The sequence below is a fragment of the Astatotilapia calliptera genome, chromosome 18, assembly GCF_900246225.1.
Source record: "Astatotilapia calliptera chromosome 18, fAstCal1.2, whole genome shotgun sequence".
NCBI classification, from domain to species: Eukaryota; Metazoa; Chordata; class Actinopteri; order Cichliformes; family Cichlidae; genus Astatotilapia; species Astatotilapia calliptera.
In genome coordinates, this window is record NC_039319.1 from 25,672,268 (window position 1) to 25,694,222 (window position 21,955).

Below are 21,955 nucleotides of genomic sequence, written 5' to 3' on the forward strand. Positions count from 1 at the left end.
ATATCACATACACTAATTTTGCCTGACAGAATCACGTCCATTTTTAATTCAGTCAGCCCAGTGAATACAGTCATTCAATTGTGGATTTGACTTCTGTTAATTTCTTTTTAAAAGAATCATGAACCCCTTTCCGTCTTTACTTCTTACAAATAGTAAAGATAATCAGTCACTTTAGGAAGCTCTCTTTATAAATAATCCTCTTACTGACTTCTTGTTAATTAACCAAATTAGACTTTCATTGGCCCTTTCTCAGCTTTTTTTCTTCTTCTTTTTTACAAACCATTTCCATGTTTTCCCCCTTGCTTTTGTCCGTTTGATATCCTTCTGTCTGCTTCTTCCTCGTGTCACTTAAATATTGATAGGTTCCTCGAGCAACAGAAAGAAACTTTAGACCTGTAACAGTGCACAGCGCTGTTGTCCTTTGGCTCGGTTCTCTCCAGTCACTTTAACTCATCACACGCCGTCTTTTCCTGTGTGGAAGTGGAGTTCTACGCTATCGAGTAACAGCACAACTGTAATAAAAACCCTCGAAGGAAGTGCTGTTTTTCCACCCTTCTCATGACTTGAACTTCACACCTCTCTGGCTGTTAGCACTTAAACTTTTAACACAGGGCTGCCACTGTGAGTTTAAAGTTTAGAAGGCGAGTCTGTGTTAAATGCTGCCTCTGGATTAGATCTGGTTCCCGTTTTCAAGCGTACAGAATAACCCACCACTTCCAAGGAAATGAGAAACCTGGCTGAATCACAACATGCAACATTATTTTATTTTTTAATAAATACTTTTAAATGCCTGCTGGGATTTTCTTTTTTAAACAGGTGAATCGAAGCAAATTGACACTTAAAAAGTTGAGCAGCCTGGTAATAGTCAAATATTCACGTGAGCTTTTTAAATTCACTTCTCAAAAGGAATTATTAATAGAACAATTTATAATAGACACTCTCGATGCCTACAAGCAGTTCTGTCTTCCGGCTGTATTACATAAAACATAATGAATTCAGAGAGCCAGAGAGCGACAGTGTGCGAGAGAACAGAAAAATAAGAAGAGGAGAGAAAAACAGATAAACAGCAGGTTAAGCCTGCTGGTACCTAGCCACTTATCACACGATGACCTGGAATCTGTACATTTAGTGCCTAAATAATTTACACAAATACACATTAAGGGCAAAACAGTCCAAAAAATACAGTACTAAAGCACCCCCTAGTGACAGGTTTTGAAATTAAAACCTTAAGTCAATCCATTTTTAGCTGCAGTTCATTTTATTAAGCTTCTATGCTGTTCAGCCCATTATCAATGTAGACTAAAAACAGTGCACATGTCAAAGTAGAACATTCGCTCTGTAAACAGCAACTCTGGTTTCAAAGTAAGTAAACAGTTTAAAAAATAGATAACACAAATAACTTTTTACATCAAGCAAATACACTGTCCATATGAAATAAATATTATGCATTACGTGGTTTATTCTATATGTTTCCAGATGATTAGTATTAAGTGTCTGCACCTTGATACTGCCTCTGCTTTCTCTGCAACTATATATCTAGCGTATTTCAGATATAGCTCAAAGATAGCAAATCAAGTAAAATTCTTTTTTTAACACTTCTGTCAAGAGCGTTGAGGTGCCGTCTGATTGTTGAACGCTCCCGCATGAATCTGATGTTGCTCAACCATGCTCAAGACGCTGTCTGATAGTCCTTTAATGTCACTGTGTGTGCTGGGATGTGCAGCCAAAGCTTTCAGAAGTTCAGTCAGGCCTTCCTTCTCCAGCATGCTGCTGTAGTGTGAAGCTGGATGGATTGAGGAGAGGAGAAGCGATAAAAAGATGAAGGAGGGATAGAGCTCAAGACTATTAATAAACCAAACGGCCTATAAAATATGATCATATTTTTGCATGAATAAAACAATTGTTTCAGATCAACCCATCACGCCGATAGTGTAACCGCCCTTGGATCCCCACAGCTGTGTTTGTGTGTGTGTGTCTTACTGTTTTGAGTGCAGACCAGATGTATGGCCCAGACTGCCCACAGCTGCACGCCTGCGGGCTGACAAGTTTGAAGCAGAGGGCAAAAAGGATGGAACGACCTGAAACATGGACATCAAATAACCCAGTTTTTGTTTGTCCCAGATGCAATCCAGCTGAGTATGTGAGCTAAGGTGATGCAGAAAATGATTCTCAATCACATTTAGGACGTTTTCTTGTGATGTCTGAGCTTTCTGTAGCAATTGTGGTAGAATTCTAGTGGAAAGACAAGTTTTATAACACATAATTACCAGGTCATCTTTTAAGACTTCAGCTATCAAATTGTGCCCTGGCTGGAAAATTCATACAGCTACAGCAGAAGGGTTATTATCACTAAGAAAATTTAATGAATGCCAAATGGGGAAAAGTCATTTGATCTAAAACGCTGAAACAGTGGCGTTGGTATAGCTGCACCATTGAGAAAACAATGCATGAATTATATTAAAGTTGCAAAATCCAAAAGTATCAGAGATTGTCAGTAGATGCAGCTGTGCTGTCATATGAGAAGCCTATATGATATCCTTCCTGAGTAAATATACCTATAGGCATGGTTTAAAAGATCCTACATGACCTCCTTCTCAAGCTACTGTGTTCACTAAACTTGACCTCTGACCTTGAAGTCTTACCTTAATCATGAGGTCAAGGCTGCTGATATTCAAAGCTATCAGAGAACCTTTTCTCGAGTTATCATCACTGCTGCCCACCTGGTTAACCCAGTTAATGCCCCAAGTGTTTCAGGCTGAGAGGTAAAAACTGTTAAAAGGAACTGTCCATGGTGTTTAAGATCAGGCTTGTATTCCACTGATTAAACTGGTGAAAACTGTGCAAATTTTGTGTGATCTAAAGAGAATGTAACATGTGTAACCTAATTAATGGGGAAACTGTTTAAATAAAGTGTTATTCAGCATGTAGCTCATGTCTGATGTCAAACTGAGACTAGTTTTATTCTCTCTTTACATATTTCTGTTCTGTCTTTGCTATTCTCTCACCTGTAAGACACCATCTCCCTCTCAAGATGGGTCCACGTCATGATGGAATCGTGCTGCCGAGACAGAAAGGCATATTCACAAAATGTGGTAGATCTTACATGAAGAGCAGCATTCAAAACACACACACACACCAGCTGCTTCAGTACGGTGCTGCGCAACTCATTTTCCAGGGTCCAGGCATCTGGTCTGGAAGCAAGGTGCGCCAGTATCCCCCCTGCAAAGTAGCGAACCCCCACATCCACCTGAGAGTCCTGCAAGAGGCTGAGAATGTGCTCCAAAATGTCCTCCTCCATCAGATCAGCCTGCAACTCCTCCACCTCAGCAATGTTGTTCTGCAATTCAGGGAGACCAATTATAGCAGTGACTGCAAAAACATAATATAAAAGGCAAGCATAACACAGGAACTGTTTTGTGTATGATTACGGCTGCCTACAGATGACTTCATTTAAAAGTATACACACTACCCACCAGAAGGCCAAGAACTTTCTGCTGAATAGAAGGTTCAGTGTAGTAGGACTGCAAAGCAAAAGGGAACAGCATGAGAGGAAACATACACTCTTATGTTAACGTCTCTCTTTGTGACGTTCATTTTTAATCAGTGTGTCTATTGCTTTATTTTCTGGTCTCCTTTACCTCCAGAACCTCCTCGTACAGCTCCAAGCCCCGGCACTCAATGAAATTGCGCGCTGCTACTGGCATTTCATCCGTCAGGTTCCACAGAGCACTCAGGGCAAACTTCAGAGTGGAGTCGACAACTCCAACCATGGCTTTCTGCTGCACAATAGCCAGCAGCTGCTGTTAACAGAGACAACAAGAAGAGGAAATATGGCACCGTGGAAAAGCACAGAGGGGGAGAGAAAATGGGAGATTACTTTTTTTGTAGAATAAATAAATATATAGGAGAAATATTGTACACATAGCGGGAACATACTAATGTGTAGCTTTAGACATAGAGCAAAAGAGGATAACTAAGTGTGGAGAGCAAGACGAAGTGACTGAGAAGCAGAGAAAGAGCAAATTGAGGCGTAGGCGTGCATTAAGCGATGGAATGACAAGGGCATCGAATAGAGACGTGTATGCATTAAGTAACTGTAAATGGACAGGTGAGAAAGACGGCGAGGGAAAGAGAAACACAGGGAGAGAATTAGAAATAAACCCGTGCTAAGCCGGTACCCTGAGAGCCTTAATGTACCTTCATTATAAAGATATCCTTGCTGAATTGTGCCATCTCCTCTGTGGACAACTGCACATAAAAACAAATGGATGAGTGCTTCTTTTAAGGGTGTTTTATCCATTCTTCTAAATGTCAGTCTAAAACAAGAGGGTACTTTTATCCCACAAGAAAATTGTCCACATTTAACTGGACTAAATGAAAGCATAAAGCCGCTCGCTGAAATAAGTGTCAAAGGGTTAGCTCTCAACAGGTAGGATTAAAAGGTGCCACCACTATTTTCCAGCAGCAGACTAATGCACAGCGAGCGAGAAAAGTCTTGACCTTGGCCACCAGAATGGAGATGACAGCCACAGCCATCCTCTGCAGGGTCGGATCCTCGTGGCTGCTCAGCCAGTTAATCACCAGCATTGCCGCTAAATACCTGAAGCACGATAGCAGCGTGGATATAAGGAACACAGTATTACAAAAATACACCAGTGATGCACAGCAAAACCTTGTGAAAAGTTCACTGCTTTGGTTTAACATCTGGAAGAACTATTTCTTTTGGCAGTTGCATTTCAGAAAAGAAAAAAAAAAACCCACACAACTCAGCTGGATTCCAATCTGATGGAAAAACACTACACTGCCACTCTATGCGTGCACTGATTATTTTGGCTACTGCCAGACCAATGGACTCAAAGATCATATTACGACTGACGGAAAGTAAACTAACTTGTCAAAAGGAACCTCCTGGAGGATGTAGTCACTGCAGAGGGCCAGCAGACAGTTCTTTTGCACCTGGAGAGACGGTAACACTTCATGAATTGAAGTATGGGGTATTATAGAGCAACTACAACTACAGTCAGGATTAGGTCTTAATTCTGTCAGGAATTAAGTTGGATTCTGGTGAATAGCAACTCAGCTAGAACAAAACCATTGAGTGCCACCTTTTGCTGGTATACAAATACATGATATTATGATTCTAAAATCTGATGGTGGCTTTCACAAAGGATGGGGCATGCACTGAAATCCATCCATTACCTGAAATAATGGTTTTTCAGTGCATCCATTATCTTCAATAGCTTGCACCACGCAACAGCACTTTGCTGCTGCGCAAAGCAAATGCACAGCTCAGGAGCATTTGCGGGTTCAGCATCTTTCAACTTTGACCCATGCTTGCTGGGAAGCACACATTGCTAGTGGAAAGGAGGCTATGACCTGGCAGCAGGTAGGGAAGGCAAAATGAGGAAAAGTTGATATCATAAGTCTGAAATTTTGGCGTGCACACACATACACACACTCTCACCAGAAGATTAATACAAAAACCTTTTGTGGAAAACAAGTTTCCATCCCAGTAGAGACGCCAAGTTTTTAAACTCCTAAAACACCTAATATTAGTAGTGAACCCAAAGGCGAGTAGAGTACATGCCACATCCTGAGTGAAAGCCTTTGAGGCACTGAGCATACTCCTGACCTGCTGGTGGTTGGGGAAATTCTTCATGGTGTTTAACAGTTGGGTGACAGTAGAGCTGAGCAAGCTGATGGGCATGGCCTGTGCCAAGTCCTGAGTGGTCAGGTTGAACACACACGCTGTGGCGACCAGGTGGATCTGCAAGGAGGTGGGGTGCCTCTGCATACCACTCACCACCAGCTATAGGACAACAAAATATCCATTATATTAGTGGTGCCCAACATTTTTTATCTGAAATATACTCAGAGCACTGTCACTGTCTTTTATAAAAAATTTAAAAAAAGCACCAATGTTCATTTGCACTTATTTTAAACTGAACGATAAACCCTTTCAGCTTATTTCTCAGCTGTAATCAGCTAATTGTTTTAACCATCATCACTATAAGTTCACAATGTCAACCATTCACTACTACTCTGAGTTCGACTCATTGTAACAACTATTCATTTCACTTGACACTTAGTGACCAATAACTTTACGTTACTTTAATCCATACTTTCACATTGCAATTTAAACTTTCAATTCATAATCTTAACTACAGTTTACCTGTTACTTTTTTCAAAACTATTTATTAATTTTTATTCATAACTTTAGCTAGCTCTAAAATTATAAATAAATAGCTAATAAGACTAGCTAACACAAGCGGCTAATCATAGCTAGCTACACACTATGCTACGAATATAACTGCTAGCCATATTTAAATACTTCATAACTTTGCATTAAGAATTTCATGTAGCCAATTGATTTTACTCAACCACATTAGCCTATAGTTTAACTGTAACACTTCACCAAACTATTATACAGATATTTACTAAAACTTTTAGCTAGCTCCTACATTCCAACTCTTTATCGCTTTGGTTTAGCAAAAAAATTAAAATAGCTTACATACATTTAGCTAATTTTTATATTAATGATATAATTTTGTACCCAATTCTTTGATTCAATTTTTGTTTTTTGTTTTTTTAGGTCAGTGTTAGCAGTTGTGCTAATCTTGCTATACTTAAGGATCTTGCAGAAGTACTCTCTGTGGTACTGTATCTCATTTGGGAATCATTTTGTAGATCATTATTACACAAGCATGTGTTTTCAAAAAAGTAATGAAAGCAATATCCAATCCGCATGTTCTTTTGTTCAATTCTCAGCTCTATTCAACCAATTCATCTATACAGTTGGACTGTACTATTTAACATCAAAGCTGTAATTTAAACTGCCTCACCACCTCTTCTCTTCAATATCCACAATTCACAGGACATTAAAGCTGTAAATTAGGAAAGTGGTTTAAAACACCAAAGAACCAAAGATTTTTGAGAAAAAAAAGATTATTTATATTACTTTTTTCTTTATTTCAATAAATCATGTTTTAGTACTTTGAGATATGGTGTGAATGTTTGCATTGGTCTCTGCATATGCTGTTTCTCTTGGCAAGGTCTTAGTTAAAAAAAGGAAATGCTAGTTTCAGTGACAGTACTGTTTTTTAAAAAGAAATTAATGAACAAGGGAAAAGATCTCATACAATGGAGAACAAAGGGAGATACTACAGTAAAATCTTACTTATGGTAAGTTTTTGCTTCTCCTAAACTGAACAAAATAGCCAACTGATTTTCTGTTACCACCCAATCAAACAAATCATTCCACAGGTTTACTAAAGACATGTCGGGAAGCAATGCAGACCACAACACCTTCAGCACATCTGGCTGTGGTTTGTCAGTGTCAGTGGTTAGACTGTAGAGATGGACAAGGGCCTCTCGTATGAAACACTCGCGGTCTCTGTACCTTCTGAGTGCCTCACACACCTGGTTCTCATCAGCCTCTCCTGTTACCTGGACACACATTCAGCAGCATTACAGAGAGAGGAAATGCAGTGGGAAAATTCAGAAAGAGTACAAACAGAGCCTCAAGTCAAAAATAAATGAGAAGCTTGTGCAGTAATCAGGCTTGTATTTCTACCATTGCTTTCCCTGGGTAGTAAAAGATTCTTACTTTTAGGCTTTTCTGTGTAGAAAAGAAGTCACAGGAGCTAACCCCAGTGGCTAGCAGGCCCAAAAAGACCAGTCCACTTCTGGATTCCACAAAGCTTCTGATTGCAGCTTCACTGATTCTCTTCCGACCAGAGATATCTAAAGAAACTAGTGATGGGAGGACCTGGGGACTCCCCTCCAGAAGCTGCCGCACTGTCTCATCTCCATCTCTTCCATCGCTGTCATCTACAGAGAAGTGGTCCTCTGAAAAGTCCAGATGCTTGAGAGCATGAAGCTGGCTAAAGACAAAGAGCAGCTGGGCAGGGGACATATCCAGGTGCCGCTGCCTGTGGGCAATAAGGGATCTCAGGGTGTTTTTGCACTCAAGAAGTGCAGTGAGCTTAGAGATAGCACTGCAAGAAATATCCAGCGTCTCCAGGTGAGGGAGATTGCAGATATCCTCAAGGGCAGCATCATTTAGGTCTGTGTTGGCAAGGTTTAACATTCTAAGGCCCCGCAAGGAGCTGAAGCCAACATGGATCCCACCATTTGCCTCTAAAGACTCCCAGTCCAGACGTAAACCGCTGAGGGACAACCTCTGCAGGCTGGATCTGCATTCTGGGTTGGAGGCCAAGCCTGAGACAATGTCAGCCCCAGTAAGACCACCAGAGACCCAGGAGGCATCTAGTTCCAGGAGCCGGTGAGGGCAAAGAGCCAGGCGGAAAGCTTCTGCAGACAGTGGGCAGCTCTGAATGGAGGCTCGGCGCAGACGGAGTTCTTTGCAGCTTCGGAAAATCCCAACAGTTGTGTCATTCAGTATCTCTTATGGGAAGAAACAAACATAGGGATATTGTAGGAAAAAGAAGCATCGGTTAAGCCATATTTATGTTTGTGGAATATACCTTCCCTACTCTTGCAATATGACAAACTGAAACCTCTGTTTACTGCGAACTAATAAATCATTTCACCTTCAATGCTTTGGAATAATTTTTCTTTCCTTCAGTTTGCCAAACAACTGCGACCACTCAGTAGCGGTAGAAAATTGATGTTTGCAGAGCTGTTTTATTTTCTGACCTACCTTTAGCTGCCATGTGATTCAGAAGCTGGTCAGCAGTCTCCTGCGGGAAGACCGGGGCCCAGATGAGGCTCATGGAGCCGTCTGCTCGCATGCTGCACAGAGAGCTCAAGCTCTGGCACACCTGAGCCAAGCAGAGGTCACAAAGCGTCGGGGGGCCCTCCGCATCCTGCAAGAACATCACCATGTATCACAATAATCACACACACACTACAGAAGAAGTATATGCTCATATGCTCACTCGACTCAAATTAGAGGGAAAACTTTACATAATATTCCATGTGATCTGGCCAAAATACAACAGCGCAAGTTTTATTATATGTGATAATTCTGTGATGTAAATGTCATATTAAGAGGTTTCAGTTTATTCTAATTGCATTTAACCCTACATAGACCCTCCAGTTGTCTGTGTGGTCTTCCTCAGGCCTCAGCGGATCTACAGAGACACGGATCTCTAACCTTAGTCTAATTTTATCCGCCACAGATGAGTCTCCGCTCACGAGCAAAGCCTGTTTAAATCGCCTCGACCCCACCGCTTTCTGGAGGGCAAAGTGGACAATAACAACTGTTGCTTCTACGGCTCTACACAACAGCCGAGTGCTTGTCACAGAGTCGATGTGCACGAAAATAAAACCCTGGCGACATTACATGAAAGGGAATGGGGTCAAACTCACCATGCTTGAAAGTGAGAAGTCCGTAGGAAAAATGAAAAAAGTAACAGCAACACTTCGTTCACCTGCTTTTTAAACCATGTTACTCTGATTATTTATTCATTTCCTTCCCCTTAAACGAATGACAGCTAATCAACCGCTCCTCTGTTTAGATTAAAGTCGCTACAGTTTTTCGCCAGACGTCAAACCACAAGTGTCAACTGTCAATGTCCAGCTTGTGATTGGTCAAGCCGCATGACGTCACCGAGGGCTTGGCGCAGTGTCTGTGATTGTAGGGGATTAAACGCTGTATCAATTACAAGCTTAGAGAAGTGTCTTTGGAGGTATTGCATAGATTCTAAATAGTGAGACTTGGATGGTGACTTTAAGTGTTACGATTACTGTGGACTGGGTCTTAAAAAATACAAAAAATAAATATATTTTTCCCTCTCCCTTTGATTTCATCGCATAGGTATTCTCCAACTTTCCACTAGACCAGTATTTCCCCCTTACCTTCTTTCGGTCTTGGGGCAACCCAAAGTGCCTCTCATGTTTCTTGCTGGATAGGAATATGAACATGTAAATAATATAAAATAGCTATCTATTACTTTTTGGCCTCCCACATTTACATAGCCAGAAAGCATATGCTTACACACAAACACATAAACCAGTTACTAATTCTGATAAAAAATATGGATATTTTTGTGGAGTCTGTCAGTTCTTTTACTCCGCAGATTAAGAAATATATTCTTTTAGTTTATCTGGGATTTTTGTTATTGTGTTTTTGTTTTTATCTGCTTTCATGCATCTTCATATCTTCATTCAGAATAAACTGGTACAATTATGGTATTTGCGAAGGTGAAACTGGGTGGTAGTAGAGTAGTTCGGCCACAAGGAGGGGCTCACAGAGAGGGGTGGATTTGATCTTTTTTACCACAATGACAGCTTAAGTCTCAAAGTTCAAAGTGAACTTTCACAGAAATTATCCACAGATACAAAGGATCAAACTCCATTATGTGCCTCCAGAATATACACTTTACATATACTTGGTTTTCAGAAATTTGAGCAGTGAGCCACTTCAGGTGGAGCATGGAAGACCAGGTGATTTGTTTAGAGTTTAAAAGAGTTTGCAGATGTTATTATGCTTGCCATGTTTTATTGTTAAAGGTTGATAATAATAATGGAATATGGGTCTTAAATTATTGATTCTGCAGGACATTTTTTCAGCTTCTGAAATGGCACGTGTTAGAAAAAGTTTGGTAACCACTGTGGAGTCTGAAGTAAAACATCATGTTAACTCAGAGAAACGGGAAAATTATGAGGAGCATTTTGCTCAAAGAGTAATGTCTGTTTTCATAATATATTTGAATAATTCTTTTTATTTTGAAAAGTAGTAAAGTCACTTTGACGTCTTCAGACTTACTGCAAAATTATTTCAAAATAATGAACAAATTTAGAATTTGTTAGTTTTATTCATTGATATGATTTTACTTGCTCAGAAATCTGGTATTACCAAGGCTAAAACAATTTATTTACAAATTAAAGATTTACATTTTTGTTTATTAAAAAAGCTTTTTCCTTTCCTTTTCAATTCAATTCAATTCAATTCAATTCAATTTTATTTATATAGCGCCAAATCACAACAAAAGTCGCCTCAAGGCGACTGAAATCAGATTTTCAGATTTCAAAAACATTTTTAAAAATAAAGATTTTTCATTCCTGTTTGCTGTAATTTTTCAGTTTCACCCACTGCAGTGAGACTCACTATGTCGATCACGCACAAACAAACATATGCCCTCACACATGTGTGCGTCACACACGAGCACCCACACACTTCTACACAGACACATTTCTACAATATGAATCCTGTCTTGATTGCTCAGAAACAATACTGTCCTCCCACATGCTGAAGTATGCCTCCCCACACAGAGAATCCCCATGCTTCAAAGCCTGTGCTTCCTCTCCGGTCCAAAACATTTAGCTGAGGGGCGTTCTTTTTTGTTTGAAAAGCCCTGTGCATATTATCCTCATACCAAATAAGCACAGCTGCCAATAGCTCTTGGATTGCCTCTGGAGGAACACACATCCCATATAGGGAGTAAACACGAGAGAAGCACTCGCATCCAAAAAAACAGACCTCGTATTATTATGCTAGAGCTATACTGGATCGCCAGAATCACTCAGTCATTAGATTCGAGTTGATAGGAAACAGATTTGCGTGGAGTAAGCAGACTGTGAGAAGTAGTTAGGTGAATGAAACTGACAGATGAATATGTGAGTGAGAGGGAGAAAAGAAAAAAGTCCATCAGCTTTCAAGCCTGACTGGCATATTGCGTGTGTAGGAGACTGACTAACCCTGCAAACCAGATCTTGTTAGGATTTAAAAGATGGCAGAAAGATTGTTTTTTGCATGTGCCTTCACCAGTAACTGACTCACAGCCAAGTGCATTCATCACTTTGTGGTGAAACTTTATATTAGGAGGAGTCTTTTACCCAAACTGACATCAGAGGAGGAAGGCAGGGCCAAAGCCTCCACTCAGACTACAGGAGGAAAAAAAAATCACACCATCAGCCCCTCTCGTTCTGTATATGGACCACCCTCCAGTGTCCTCTTCCAGTTGACAGTTTCTGCTGGTGCCATAGCATAGTGTGCAGGCCGTTAATCTCAATGAGAACAAAGTCAGAGGGAGACTGGGAGTGAGGAGATGGGAATGGAGAACCAGCAGAGGAGGCACGCGTGAGACACCGAGCTGGGTTCTACCTGCAGCTCTTGGACCACTGATTGATCTCACTGACACAGGTTAGACTTTTGCCTGTTTTAAGAGCTCAGAGTGGCATGTGAAGTTTCAGAAACTGATGTGACAGTATGTATATTTTTGAACTATATGCGCATTATTGAATCTGTAGATCTTTGATGAATGCAAAACACAGATCTAAATGCAATGTACTGAGTATAAACCTTCTTCTGATGGCTTTAGAAGGATCCGTGGAAGGACTGTTAATCTCCTAAAGGAAATATGTCTGATGTGAACCACTTGGCCCCATTCACCATGTTTAATGTTCATGTTTAATGTTGTCTCTTTAGCAGACAGACTTAATCAGTGGCACCGTCGGAATAACTTGTGGTCTAATCCTGAAAGAAATCTGCTGGCTCCGAGCAAAAGCCACAACAAAGTTTGAGTGGGATAAAAAGGAGGGATATGTGATTTGCAATAATATATTCTGTATGTTGGTATAACCAGTTTGATGGGACCGTAGGGACTCGTACGCTGTGTTCGCAGATATATAAAAGAAAATCCTTTAATCGAGGAGCTTACCAGCACACAGTGGTGCCACTTAGAGTTAGTGGGCCATTTGGCAGAGTCCTCCTAGATCCCTTCTCCACTGGGGAAAACCAGCCACCGCAAAGTTTGACCTGTCTGGTTGCAAAGGACTATATTAATATAGATGAGGTGGCTGGATCTGGTCAGGTCTGGCTCTGACCAAGGAACGTAGAGGTGAAAATACCCTTTTAATAAGTGAAAAAAAGAGGGAGGGAAAAATGAATGCTGTGGCCGAGTTGATGAAGACCAGCAGGGTGTGAACGACAGAGAGAAACCTGGTGGTAATAACTGCAGATGAGATTCACAGCTGCGGCTGAGGAGCCTCTATGTAAACACTGTCACTCCTGTCAGACCAGAGCCTGTGAGATTCATATTGTGGCGTTGGAGACATACAGATGGGCCAATTGCTGAGCCTTAGCTATTGAAGGGAGGGATGACCGGTGACTACAGAAAGACAGGAAAAATGCACTCTCTGAGTAATAATAACTGACTGCCTGTGCCAAGGTGTTTTTGAAGCCCGACACATGGGCCACTTTCATTAAAGCGCCTTTTCCTTTCCCATCATATGGTTTGTGATCTATGCCAAATAAACAGAAGCTAGTTCCATATGTAAAAGCTAAAACAAGCCAAAGCTTTACTTCTATCAATGAGTCTTTGTGCTTCATGAGAACACAAAAAACTTTCCCTTGAGGCGAGCATGTTTTTTTCCCTGCAAGGATGATAAAAGGGTACTATTCTGCTACCGGAGCATTCTGAGCTTAGGTAATGCTCTGGGATCGGTCCCGTTTACTGTGGTCAGGGCTCTTCAATGCAACTAAACATCAAGTTAAGGCCACAGAAATGATTCAATGCCCCTGCTGTCTCTGCCTCGCGATCATTAATTTCTGCCTTCGTGGGCATCTGTAAAAATCCTCAGCAGATGTGTTTCAGAGCATCAGCGTGATGCAGTTCATATCATGCGCCTGTCAGAAGTGTCAGCTGAAGGTTCAGCTTCAACTCATCCACCAGACTGCCTTCTGGTTGGATTTGGCTTGACTGCCAAAGTCAGCCTGACGCTGGCTCGCCGTTATTGCTCCACTTCCAGAGCCAAGCCATGTTACTGAATATGAGAAGGAGGGATCTTTCACTTAGCATGCGCCCACCCCTGCTTCTTTTCGTTGCGCTGTCAAAACCAATAAGATCAAAACACCAGCTTTCTTCCCAAAAATAGACTCCAGAAAACATTACTCATAACCCAGGAATCTCCCCCCCCCCCCCCCTTTTTTTTAAACGCTGCTCTTCATCAAACACGCCAATTTATTTTATTTGTCACCAAAACTCAAATGTATCTGCTTTCTAGCAGCCAGGCAGAAGTTAAAGTGAGTCAGAGAAGCCCAATGACTACCACCTGCTGCTTTCTTTGCTCATTACCGGACTAAAAATGTCTGCACCTCATGAAACACAGACTGCCACTGGATGCTTCCCTATAAGATAGCACATTCAGCATCCTCCATGACCACAGTAACGCAGTTTTCTCTCAAGTATATTTTAATTTAATTTAATTTTTTTACTTGGAGTTAAATCTTTTGTCAGATTCCTCTGTTTTATCCACATAAGCTGGTGCTGGTATGGTGAAAGACTATAGGGGAGATTTGCAGAAGGTCTGAGCCATGAGGTCTACTGAAATATTAAAAACAGATCTCAGCACTTGTTCACACCCGCCCAGACATACAAATGTGGTAAGAAAGAGAACCCACGAGGGGAATGTATTTAGAATAGGAGATTTTAAATACACAGATTCCTGCTGATGAACAAACAGCTTAGTACGTGAAAACAGGTGTATCTCAATTTTCACTTTTGTAAAAACTATTTAGTTATTGGTGCTTTTTGACTAAGTTTTGCAGCCTCAGTGGATTAAACAGATTCAAAGGAAAAAAGAGAGCCTTTGCAAAACTTTAGTTTTCTTGTAGTCTGCCTGTTAGAAAGATGATCAAATGGAAAGAGATGAGTGATAAAGATAAATATCTGAACCAACTCTAGTGGAGTCAGTTTATTTTGATGCTACCAAAGTTCTTTTAGAAGCAGGCACCCACTGATGTCCAGATCTGTGGCAGGGAATTCGCAAGGAGCTGCAGGTCATGGAAAACTCTAGAATAATACCAACCTAATTCCTTATGTATGCAATGCGTTTCTCTTTCCTTTTCATAGATCTGTATGTTTTTTTGATAATGCATAGAGGAAACACCATGGGACCTGGAATGTGGACCGTATTTATTCTGCTTGGTCTGTCCCTCTGGAGCAACAGTCAAGCCTTTACCAAGAACCCCATCCTCTCCCGGATGAGAAGGGCCCCAGAGGCCAATGGAGAAAACAAAAAGTGCTCTTACACCTTCCTGGTCCCCGAGCAGAAGATCACAGGCCCCATCTGTGCCACCCGTGGTTATTCAACCGACAAGGATCGAGTGACACGCCTGGATGTGGCCTCGGTGCGCGACCTGCTGTCTAAGCAGCGTCGGGAGATGGAAACTTTGAAGCTGGTGGTGGACGTCGATGGCAACTTGGTGAATGAGATGAAGCTGTTGAGGAAAGAGAGCAGAAACATGAACTCCCGAGTGACCCAGCTCTACATGCAGCTGCTTCATGAGATCATCCGGAAGAGGGACAACTCGCTGGAGCTGGCTCAGCTGGAGACACGCATCCTCAACGCCACCACCGAGTCGCTGCGCCTGGCATCCCGCTACAGGGAACTGGAGGCCAAATATGCAGCCCTGTCAGCAATAGTGAATAACCAGTCAGTGGTTATAGGAGCACTGGAAGAGCGCTGTATGCAGGTGTATAGTCGTAGGCATGAGCATCCACCTCTTGGACCTCCACTGGTGCAGGTGGTGCCTGAGAACATTCCAGTCAATGTGCCACGTTTCACCAACGAAATCCAGAGGTTTGCACGGGAACGAGGCTCTCGTTCCGGTCCGTCACCCACAAGCGGTACCCTGGAAGCCCAGAAACCTCCACAGAGAAACTTCAGCGCAGAAGGTTAGAGAGTTACTCATCCATCCACAAATCCATTCATTTAATCCCTGCTTCAGTCCCAAATATCCAACACAGTCATGGTAAAATGTAGAGCAGCCTTCACAGGCCAACCACAACAAAATAATAATCCAAAATTTTGAACACAGCTGCAGGTGGGCCAGTGTCCCAACTTCTAAAGGTTAAAGATTTTGTAAATTCAGCTCGCACCTCAACAGAAGGAACACAAACCAGGATGGAAATAAAAATGCGCTAATGTCTGAATAGAGGCATGCAACCTAAAGTAGAACAAAGAAAGTCCTAAGCAGTGAGATTTTGCTCATCAACAGATCTCCCTCAGATAGTTCAATTACCTTCACCCAAGAATAATAGAGTGTGTTGAACTTCAGTGCAGCTGTGTGCAAAAGATCCTTCATAAAACTGCAACTGCATGTGAAGTGCAGACAAAACTCAGGCTGGCATTACAGGCGCCGTCCAAACCACAAAGTAGAGGTAATTCTGTTATATAAGTGAATGGACTATACCTTTACCTTATTATCATAATGTGAGCGACTTCCTCATCCTTTCTGTAAACTCACTTCTACACCTGCCAACAATGAAAAAATTTACAATGTTAAATTAGCTTGCGAAATGGCAGACATTATTAAAGAAAGGTTAATAAGATATCTACTTTTTTATTACTTCAAATGAGGGAAAGTTATTTCTTATTAAGGTGACTTAATAGGCCAATTTTCTTCTACTGCTCTGTATTTAACTTTGCAGACCTACAATACATGTGTTTTATATTACTCTGTGTGCTTGTGTGACTTTTTTTTCGTGTTTACTGTTTTTCCCCGCATATTTCATTTTCTGTCAGACATTTCGTTCCTTGTAATGTAAACTCGTTGTCTCAGTGCTCTAATTTAATCTGCCCTATGAAACCCAATTGCGGTCGGATGATAGGTTTGGTCAAAATTGACCTTTTGTTCTCTAGAGAAGTGTGCTTTGTGAAAATGTAACATTTGAAACCACTTACCTACAAAACAGGATAAAAAAAGAAAGAAGCCTGCAATGTTACCCAGTGATTTGTGAAGTCTTTTTAAAGCCTCAAGCTGAGCATTTACACTTTGCAATCTTGTCAATATCAAACAGGGCCATACTTACAAAATTAGCATCATGTTGTATTCAGTATTCATAAACTCAACAGAACAGTTTTTACTGATAGCACGGATTAAGGTAGTGCTACTTTTGGTCTATATAAAAAGTAGTCCACGCTAACTACATCTTAGCTAGGTTAGGCTAACTTGAGGATAGTTTGTTAATCTAAGCTGAAGCATATTTGATTTCTTTTGGGTTTTGTTTTGTTTATTACTAATTTTGTGCATTGAAAAAAAGAACTGAATGCTCTAAAGTCCAATTCAGTTTCTTATGTAGCATAAATAAGTTACTGGCTGAATCTAATAGTAAACAGTACTGGTAAAAGCTAACTAGCCTAGCATCCGTTTCCTTAACAATTCAAAAAGCCTAACAAACCTCACCTTCAGATTTTTGTCTCAGGTCTTTGATTTTTATAAGCATATACAAATGTATTTTTAGTAAATCTGATTATTTTTTCCTACAAAAATGTAGAATGTTTGTTCAGCTCTCTACTTTCTTGATAGAGCTAGATTTTTTAGTTCTCTCTTACTTTTATCAACTGTACCTTCTCTTATTCTCTTTTCCCTCAGGCCCATTCAGAGACTGTCTTGCAGCACAGGAGGCTGGCTACAGCACTAGTGGCATGTACCTAATCAGACCAGATGAAGCTGAGAGGCCAGTGCAGGCCTGGTGTGAACAGGACATAGACAACGGTGGCTGGACTGTCATCCAGAGCAGAAGGGATGGTTCAGTTAACTTCTTCAGGAACTGGGAAAACTACAAGGTGATGACAATTGCACTTCCTCTGCCCCATCTCTTTCCCCCTCTTTTCTTCTTTTAAAAGTGCTGTCAAATAAATACTTGGCCTATCCAGAGATAACAATGTGCTGTTATACGTTCCATCTAGAGGAACCACTGGGGTGTTTGAAACAATTCCCTGAGCCTGAATCTTCATGTATTCACTTACTGTAAGATATGTCAGCAGCACCATTTGTTGGAGATCCTTTTTTATTTTCCCATTATGAAACATTAGCTGTCCCACTAGGAAGGTATGTTCCACAGCTCAGCTGGAGCCAAATTCTTTCCAAACTGCTTCTACTACAGCACCTTCCTGGGTGGATGGTTAGTACTACACCACATCAAAGCACAGTGAGACTGAGATTGAGTACATCATTGCTGGCAGCCTCTGCAATCCGGAGTTCCATTCAACCAGGTCAAGGCTGGAGTCTAAATTGCAATTTCCAACACTGATTTACCTCTGTACTCTCCCACAAAGCCACACACACATACACACACCACAGAGGAGGCCTCAAACTCAAAGCCTACATCATTCATCATTTGCTGGCTCCCCGAACTAATCCGCAATCACAAACCTCAACCTCTTTTACCAAGTGAAGTGTTCTGGCGGCATGTAGCCAGACATAGATGGCTGGTGGTTTTTCAACACAAGTGGCCAGGCCAGTTTCACTATTAGCAATGATCCAAGAGATCGTTGCTGTGGGGTAGGAGCAATCAGAATCAGAATCAGAATACTTTATTGATCCCTGGGGGAAATTATTTTTTGTTACAGTGCTCCATTATTAAACCAACATTAAGACAAGACAGACAATACGCTAACTAAGAATAGTACAATATATACATATATATACATACATACATACATAAGTCACTTATAAATAAATAGTTGGAAAAGAAACATCTGTAGCTGTAGCAGCAAACAGTGTGTTAAGTGGATGCGTTGTACAGGGAGATGGCCACAGGCAGGAATGATTTCCTGTGTCGTTCAGTGGTGCTTTTCGGTAATCTCAGTCTCTCACTGAACGAGCTCCTGTGACTGACCAACATGTCATGGAGTGGGTGGGAGGTGTTATCCAACATTATCTTTATCTTGGACAGCATCCGCCTCTCCGACACCACCTTGAGGGAGTCCAGCTCCATCCCCACAACATTGCTGGCCTTACGGATCAGTTTATTAAGTCTGTTGGCATCTGCGACCCTCAGCCTGCAATGAAGGAGAATTTTGAAGACAGATGGCTTTTCCAGCATAAACTCTACAGCATGTCTTCCTCAGGAATTTCAAATGCAGGATGGTATCCGTATATCTCAATGTATTTTTTTTTTCCTTTTTAATTTTCACTTTTCTGCAGAATCATGTCATGAGAAAGACCTTTCTTATTTGTTCCCCTGACAGTCACTCATCATCGCCCACAACTCCTTTTTATTTTCCTAAATAATCCTCATGTTTCTAAACTCCACGGGTAACCGCAGAACAAACAGTGTACATTGTTTTCTGTGATCTTTTTTGTAACTTTCCTTTTAATCTTCCTTTGACTCAGAGCGGCTTTGGCAACATAGACGGAGAGTACTGGCTCGGCCTAGAAGGCATCTACGGCCTCGGAAGGCAGGGGGACTACAAGCTGCTAGTGGAGCTGGAGGACTGGATGGGCAAGAAGGTTTACGCTCAGTACAGCAGCTTCCACTTGGAGCCAGAGAGCGAAGGCTACCGCCTGAGGCTGGGCACCTACCAGGGCAATGCTGGGGATTCTCTGAGCAGCCACAACGGCAAACAGTTCACTACTCTGGATCGAGACAAAGATGCTTTCTCAGGTAAACAATACTGTGAGATTGTCACACATAGTCTTCTCTGAAGTGTTGAAATATACATTTTCTCTTTGAATAATTGAGACCATTAAATTATTGGAATCTGCAGTCTAAGTGGTCCTTCTTGATTGGTCAAAACATATCAGAATCGACTAACAGATTCAAAAGGGAACATACTGTGACACGAGGCCAAGTTTGTTCATATCAGTGGTATATGTAAAAGATGGGATGGGTCTAAAAAACTGTACTTTACACTTGCAGTCTTTCTAATTGGGTGCAGTGCAGCTGATTACAAGTTTACAAAGTTACCTCAGTAAACATTTTCACCTAATTTAATTTATAGTCTCAATACTTTGTTTCAAAATATATCACAGCAAGATGCTCATTTCATAAATATGGTTATAATTACTGTAAAATAGACTAGAAAGCAATGTATGATTTAAGGCATGGCTGCTGTATGAGCACGTGGTGTCCTCCATTTGTCGCTTTCAGAAAAGCTTTACTATCACAGTCAATTTTTCTCACTTGATAGAAAAAATAAAGACTGGGTTCCATCGCTAGAAATACTTTTTCTGTCCATCATTATTGGCAGACGTAAAAGATAACAAAATACAATACAATGTTATGTTATATGTGTATACACAACACAGAATGCTAATCTCAAGATAACAAAAGGACAAAAACAGAACAAAAAGGGAAAAAAACTTATAGTTTTTTTAAAATTATAGTAATGTTTTCTAGGGCAGTGCCAATTACCTCACTGAGAAGAATAACCAATATGATAACCAATTCTTCTGTTTCCCATTCGCAGGTAATTGTGCCCATTTCCATAAAGGAGGCTGGTGGTACAACGGATGTGGCCAAACCAATCTCAACGGTGTCTGGTACAACGGAGGTGTCTACCGTAGCAAATACCAAGATGGTATCTTCTGGGCCGACTATGGCGGAGGTTTCTACTCAATGAAGTCTGTCCGCATGATGATCAGGCCCATAGATTGAGAAGAATGCATAAGCCAGGCTGGTCAAGGGGCAGCTATGTAGGCCACGGCAAACTTGACTCCATCTACATTGAGCCCAGCTTGAAGATGGAGTTTACCAATCGTCAGACAGTGACCTGAACTCTCTGCTATAAAAGACACAGATTCTGCTTGTTCTCCTTTTGATATCATAGCTGACTCAAACATAGATGGATTTACCATATTCCTATATGACTGCTCATAGGAAGCCATACTGCTCCTTTAACCACCTAATGTGTATGACCGAGAAGGTGAATTAAGAGTATATGCCTACGTTTTTCACTAAAATAATGGTAGCTGTCTCTCTGATTAAGAAACCACAATGTTTTCTTATTAGTATATAACTTCATGGGGCAGAGAAGCCACATCATAAAGGAACTTCAGCAGCTGTGATTTCATTCCCACGGTTAGCATCGCAGGCTCTTAATGCAGCTCGTCCTACCTCGCCAACATAAACGTCTGGAGGAAACACACGTATACGGCATTTAACTTCCTATAGTTGCTGGTAGCTGGAAAAGATATTTTGTTACTACGTTATAGATTTATCTGGGCTCTGTATTCACTTCCAGATGTGAAAGAGCAACACATTAATGAGTTGGAGTTTATACATTTGATTACATGGAAAGAGTGGCGATTTTATTTTTAATCCCTACACTTAAAATGACCTGTATACTGCATGTTAAAGTACTTTGAGTGCAGAAGACCAGAAAGGATAATTTATGTGTATAATTAAGTTATCATTACAGTGAAAGGGGCCAGGTGTCCTGAGGGAAATAGTAAATGATCCTGAAGAAAATAGGACTAATTTCCTGCACTGTACGTGACAATCATTCTCCAAGTGTGCTTACACGTATGGAAATTTGTTTTATATGTTTTTCTCATTTGGCTGTTGATTAAACTTGAGTATGACTCTGTGAAATACAATCATTGTTGGGAGGGGGAATAAAAAAGATGGATTTCCGTTTTGTTTTGAGTGGTTTTCGAGCATGAAGAATATGCCAGCCGAGCGTGTTGAAAGTTATAGGCATGGGGACAGACAACGAGAAACACATTTCTGAAAGCCAGACGGAGATGGAGAGAGAAATAGAGGGAAGGAAGGGGAGGAGGAGATGAACTGGGATGGAATGGGTCCAAATTTCCAAGTTATTTTTTCCAGCCACCCAACCAGCCCCCTACCCGCACGACCTTTTTTTTTTTTCAAACACAGAGAAATGTACATTCTTTCCACACAAAAGTGCTTGAACTGTATGTTTTTGTAATTTAAAAAAAAATCTCTCCTCAACAAAGACACCAGTCCCTCCACCCTGTAATCACTGGTAAAGATGGAGAGCAGCATCCTTTTAAGGAAAACCATCCCAGAGGAGGGGGTTGCAGGGATGTAAAATGATGGGGATGCATTTGAAGAAATAGCCAGTTGTTGTATCCACAACAACACATTAAAGCCAAGCAGCCTGTAGTCTCGGATCTGAAAATAGGCTCACATGTTGTGCTCACCCACCACAATGGCCTTCACACCCATGTCTTTAAAAACTTTTATAAAGCATGAAATATGAACCAGGAACACGGGTCAAACCCAGCTGGACA

The 21,955-nt window shown here is 41.1% G+C and overlaps 2 protein-coding genes and 1 long non-coding RNA gene across 6 annotated transcripts; 1 reads left to right on the forward strand and 2 right to left on the reverse strand.

Moving 5' to 3' along the window:
• Positions 1-859: 859 nt before the first annotated feature.
• Positions 860-9,595, reverse strand: LOC113009941 (protein zyg-11 homolog). Of its 3 annotated transcripts, none has more exons than XM_026148641.1 (14): positions 9,334-9,595; positions 8,663-8,828; positions 7,607-8,406; positions 7,306-7,446; positions 5,633-5,809; positions 4,892-4,956; positions 4,501-4,600; positions 4,198-4,248; positions 3,639-3,797; positions 3,474-3,521; positions 3,137-3,337; positions 3,006-3,058; positions 1,981-2,078; positions 860-1,783 (listed from the first exon to the last, which is right to left on the reverse strand). In XM_026148641.1, the coding sequence occupies exons 1-14, from the start codon at positions 9,334-9,336 to the stop codon at positions 1,602-1,604; spliced, it is 2,244 nt and encodes a 747-aa protein (XP_026004426.1). In that variant the 5' UTR covers positions 9,337-9,595; the 3' UTR covers positions 860-1,601. The 3 variants fall into 3 exon arrangements, with proteins under 3 accessions (XP_026004426.1, XP_026004425.1, XP_026004427.1); XM_026148640.1 differs by having other exon boundaries at positions 3,639-3,800; XM_026148642.1 differs by lacking the exons at positions 4,501-4,600; positions 4,892-4,956 and having other exon boundaries at positions 3,639-3,800.
• Positions 9,596-11,890: 2,295 nt separating this feature from the next.
• Positions 11,891-21,331, forward strand: LOC113009945 (angiopoietin-related protein 1-like). Of its 2 annotated transcripts, none has more exons than XM_026148647.1 (5): positions 11,891-12,109; positions 14,820-15,644; positions 17,345-17,538; positions 19,091-19,361; positions 20,167-21,331. In XM_026148647.1, the coding sequence occupies exons 2-5, from the start codon at positions 14,840-14,842 to the stop codon at positions 20,352-20,354; spliced, it is 1,458 nt and encodes a 485-aa protein (XP_026004432.1). In that variant the 5' UTR covers positions 11,891-12,109; positions 14,820-14,839; the 3' UTR covers positions 20,355-21,331. The 2 variants fall into 2 exon arrangements, with proteins under 2 accessions (XP_026004432.1, XP_026004433.1); XM_026148648.1 differs by having other exon boundaries at positions 14,848-15,644.
• Positions 15,143-17,375, reverse strand: LOC113009953 (uncharacterized). Its single transcript, XR_003270268.1, has 3 exons — positions 17,320-17,375; positions 16,169-16,224; positions 15,143-15,187 (listed from the first exon to the last, which is right to left on the reverse strand). It is a non-coding gene; the product is annotated as an uncharacterized LOC113009953 (long non-coding RNA).
• Positions 21,332-21,955: the final 624 nt, after the last annotated feature.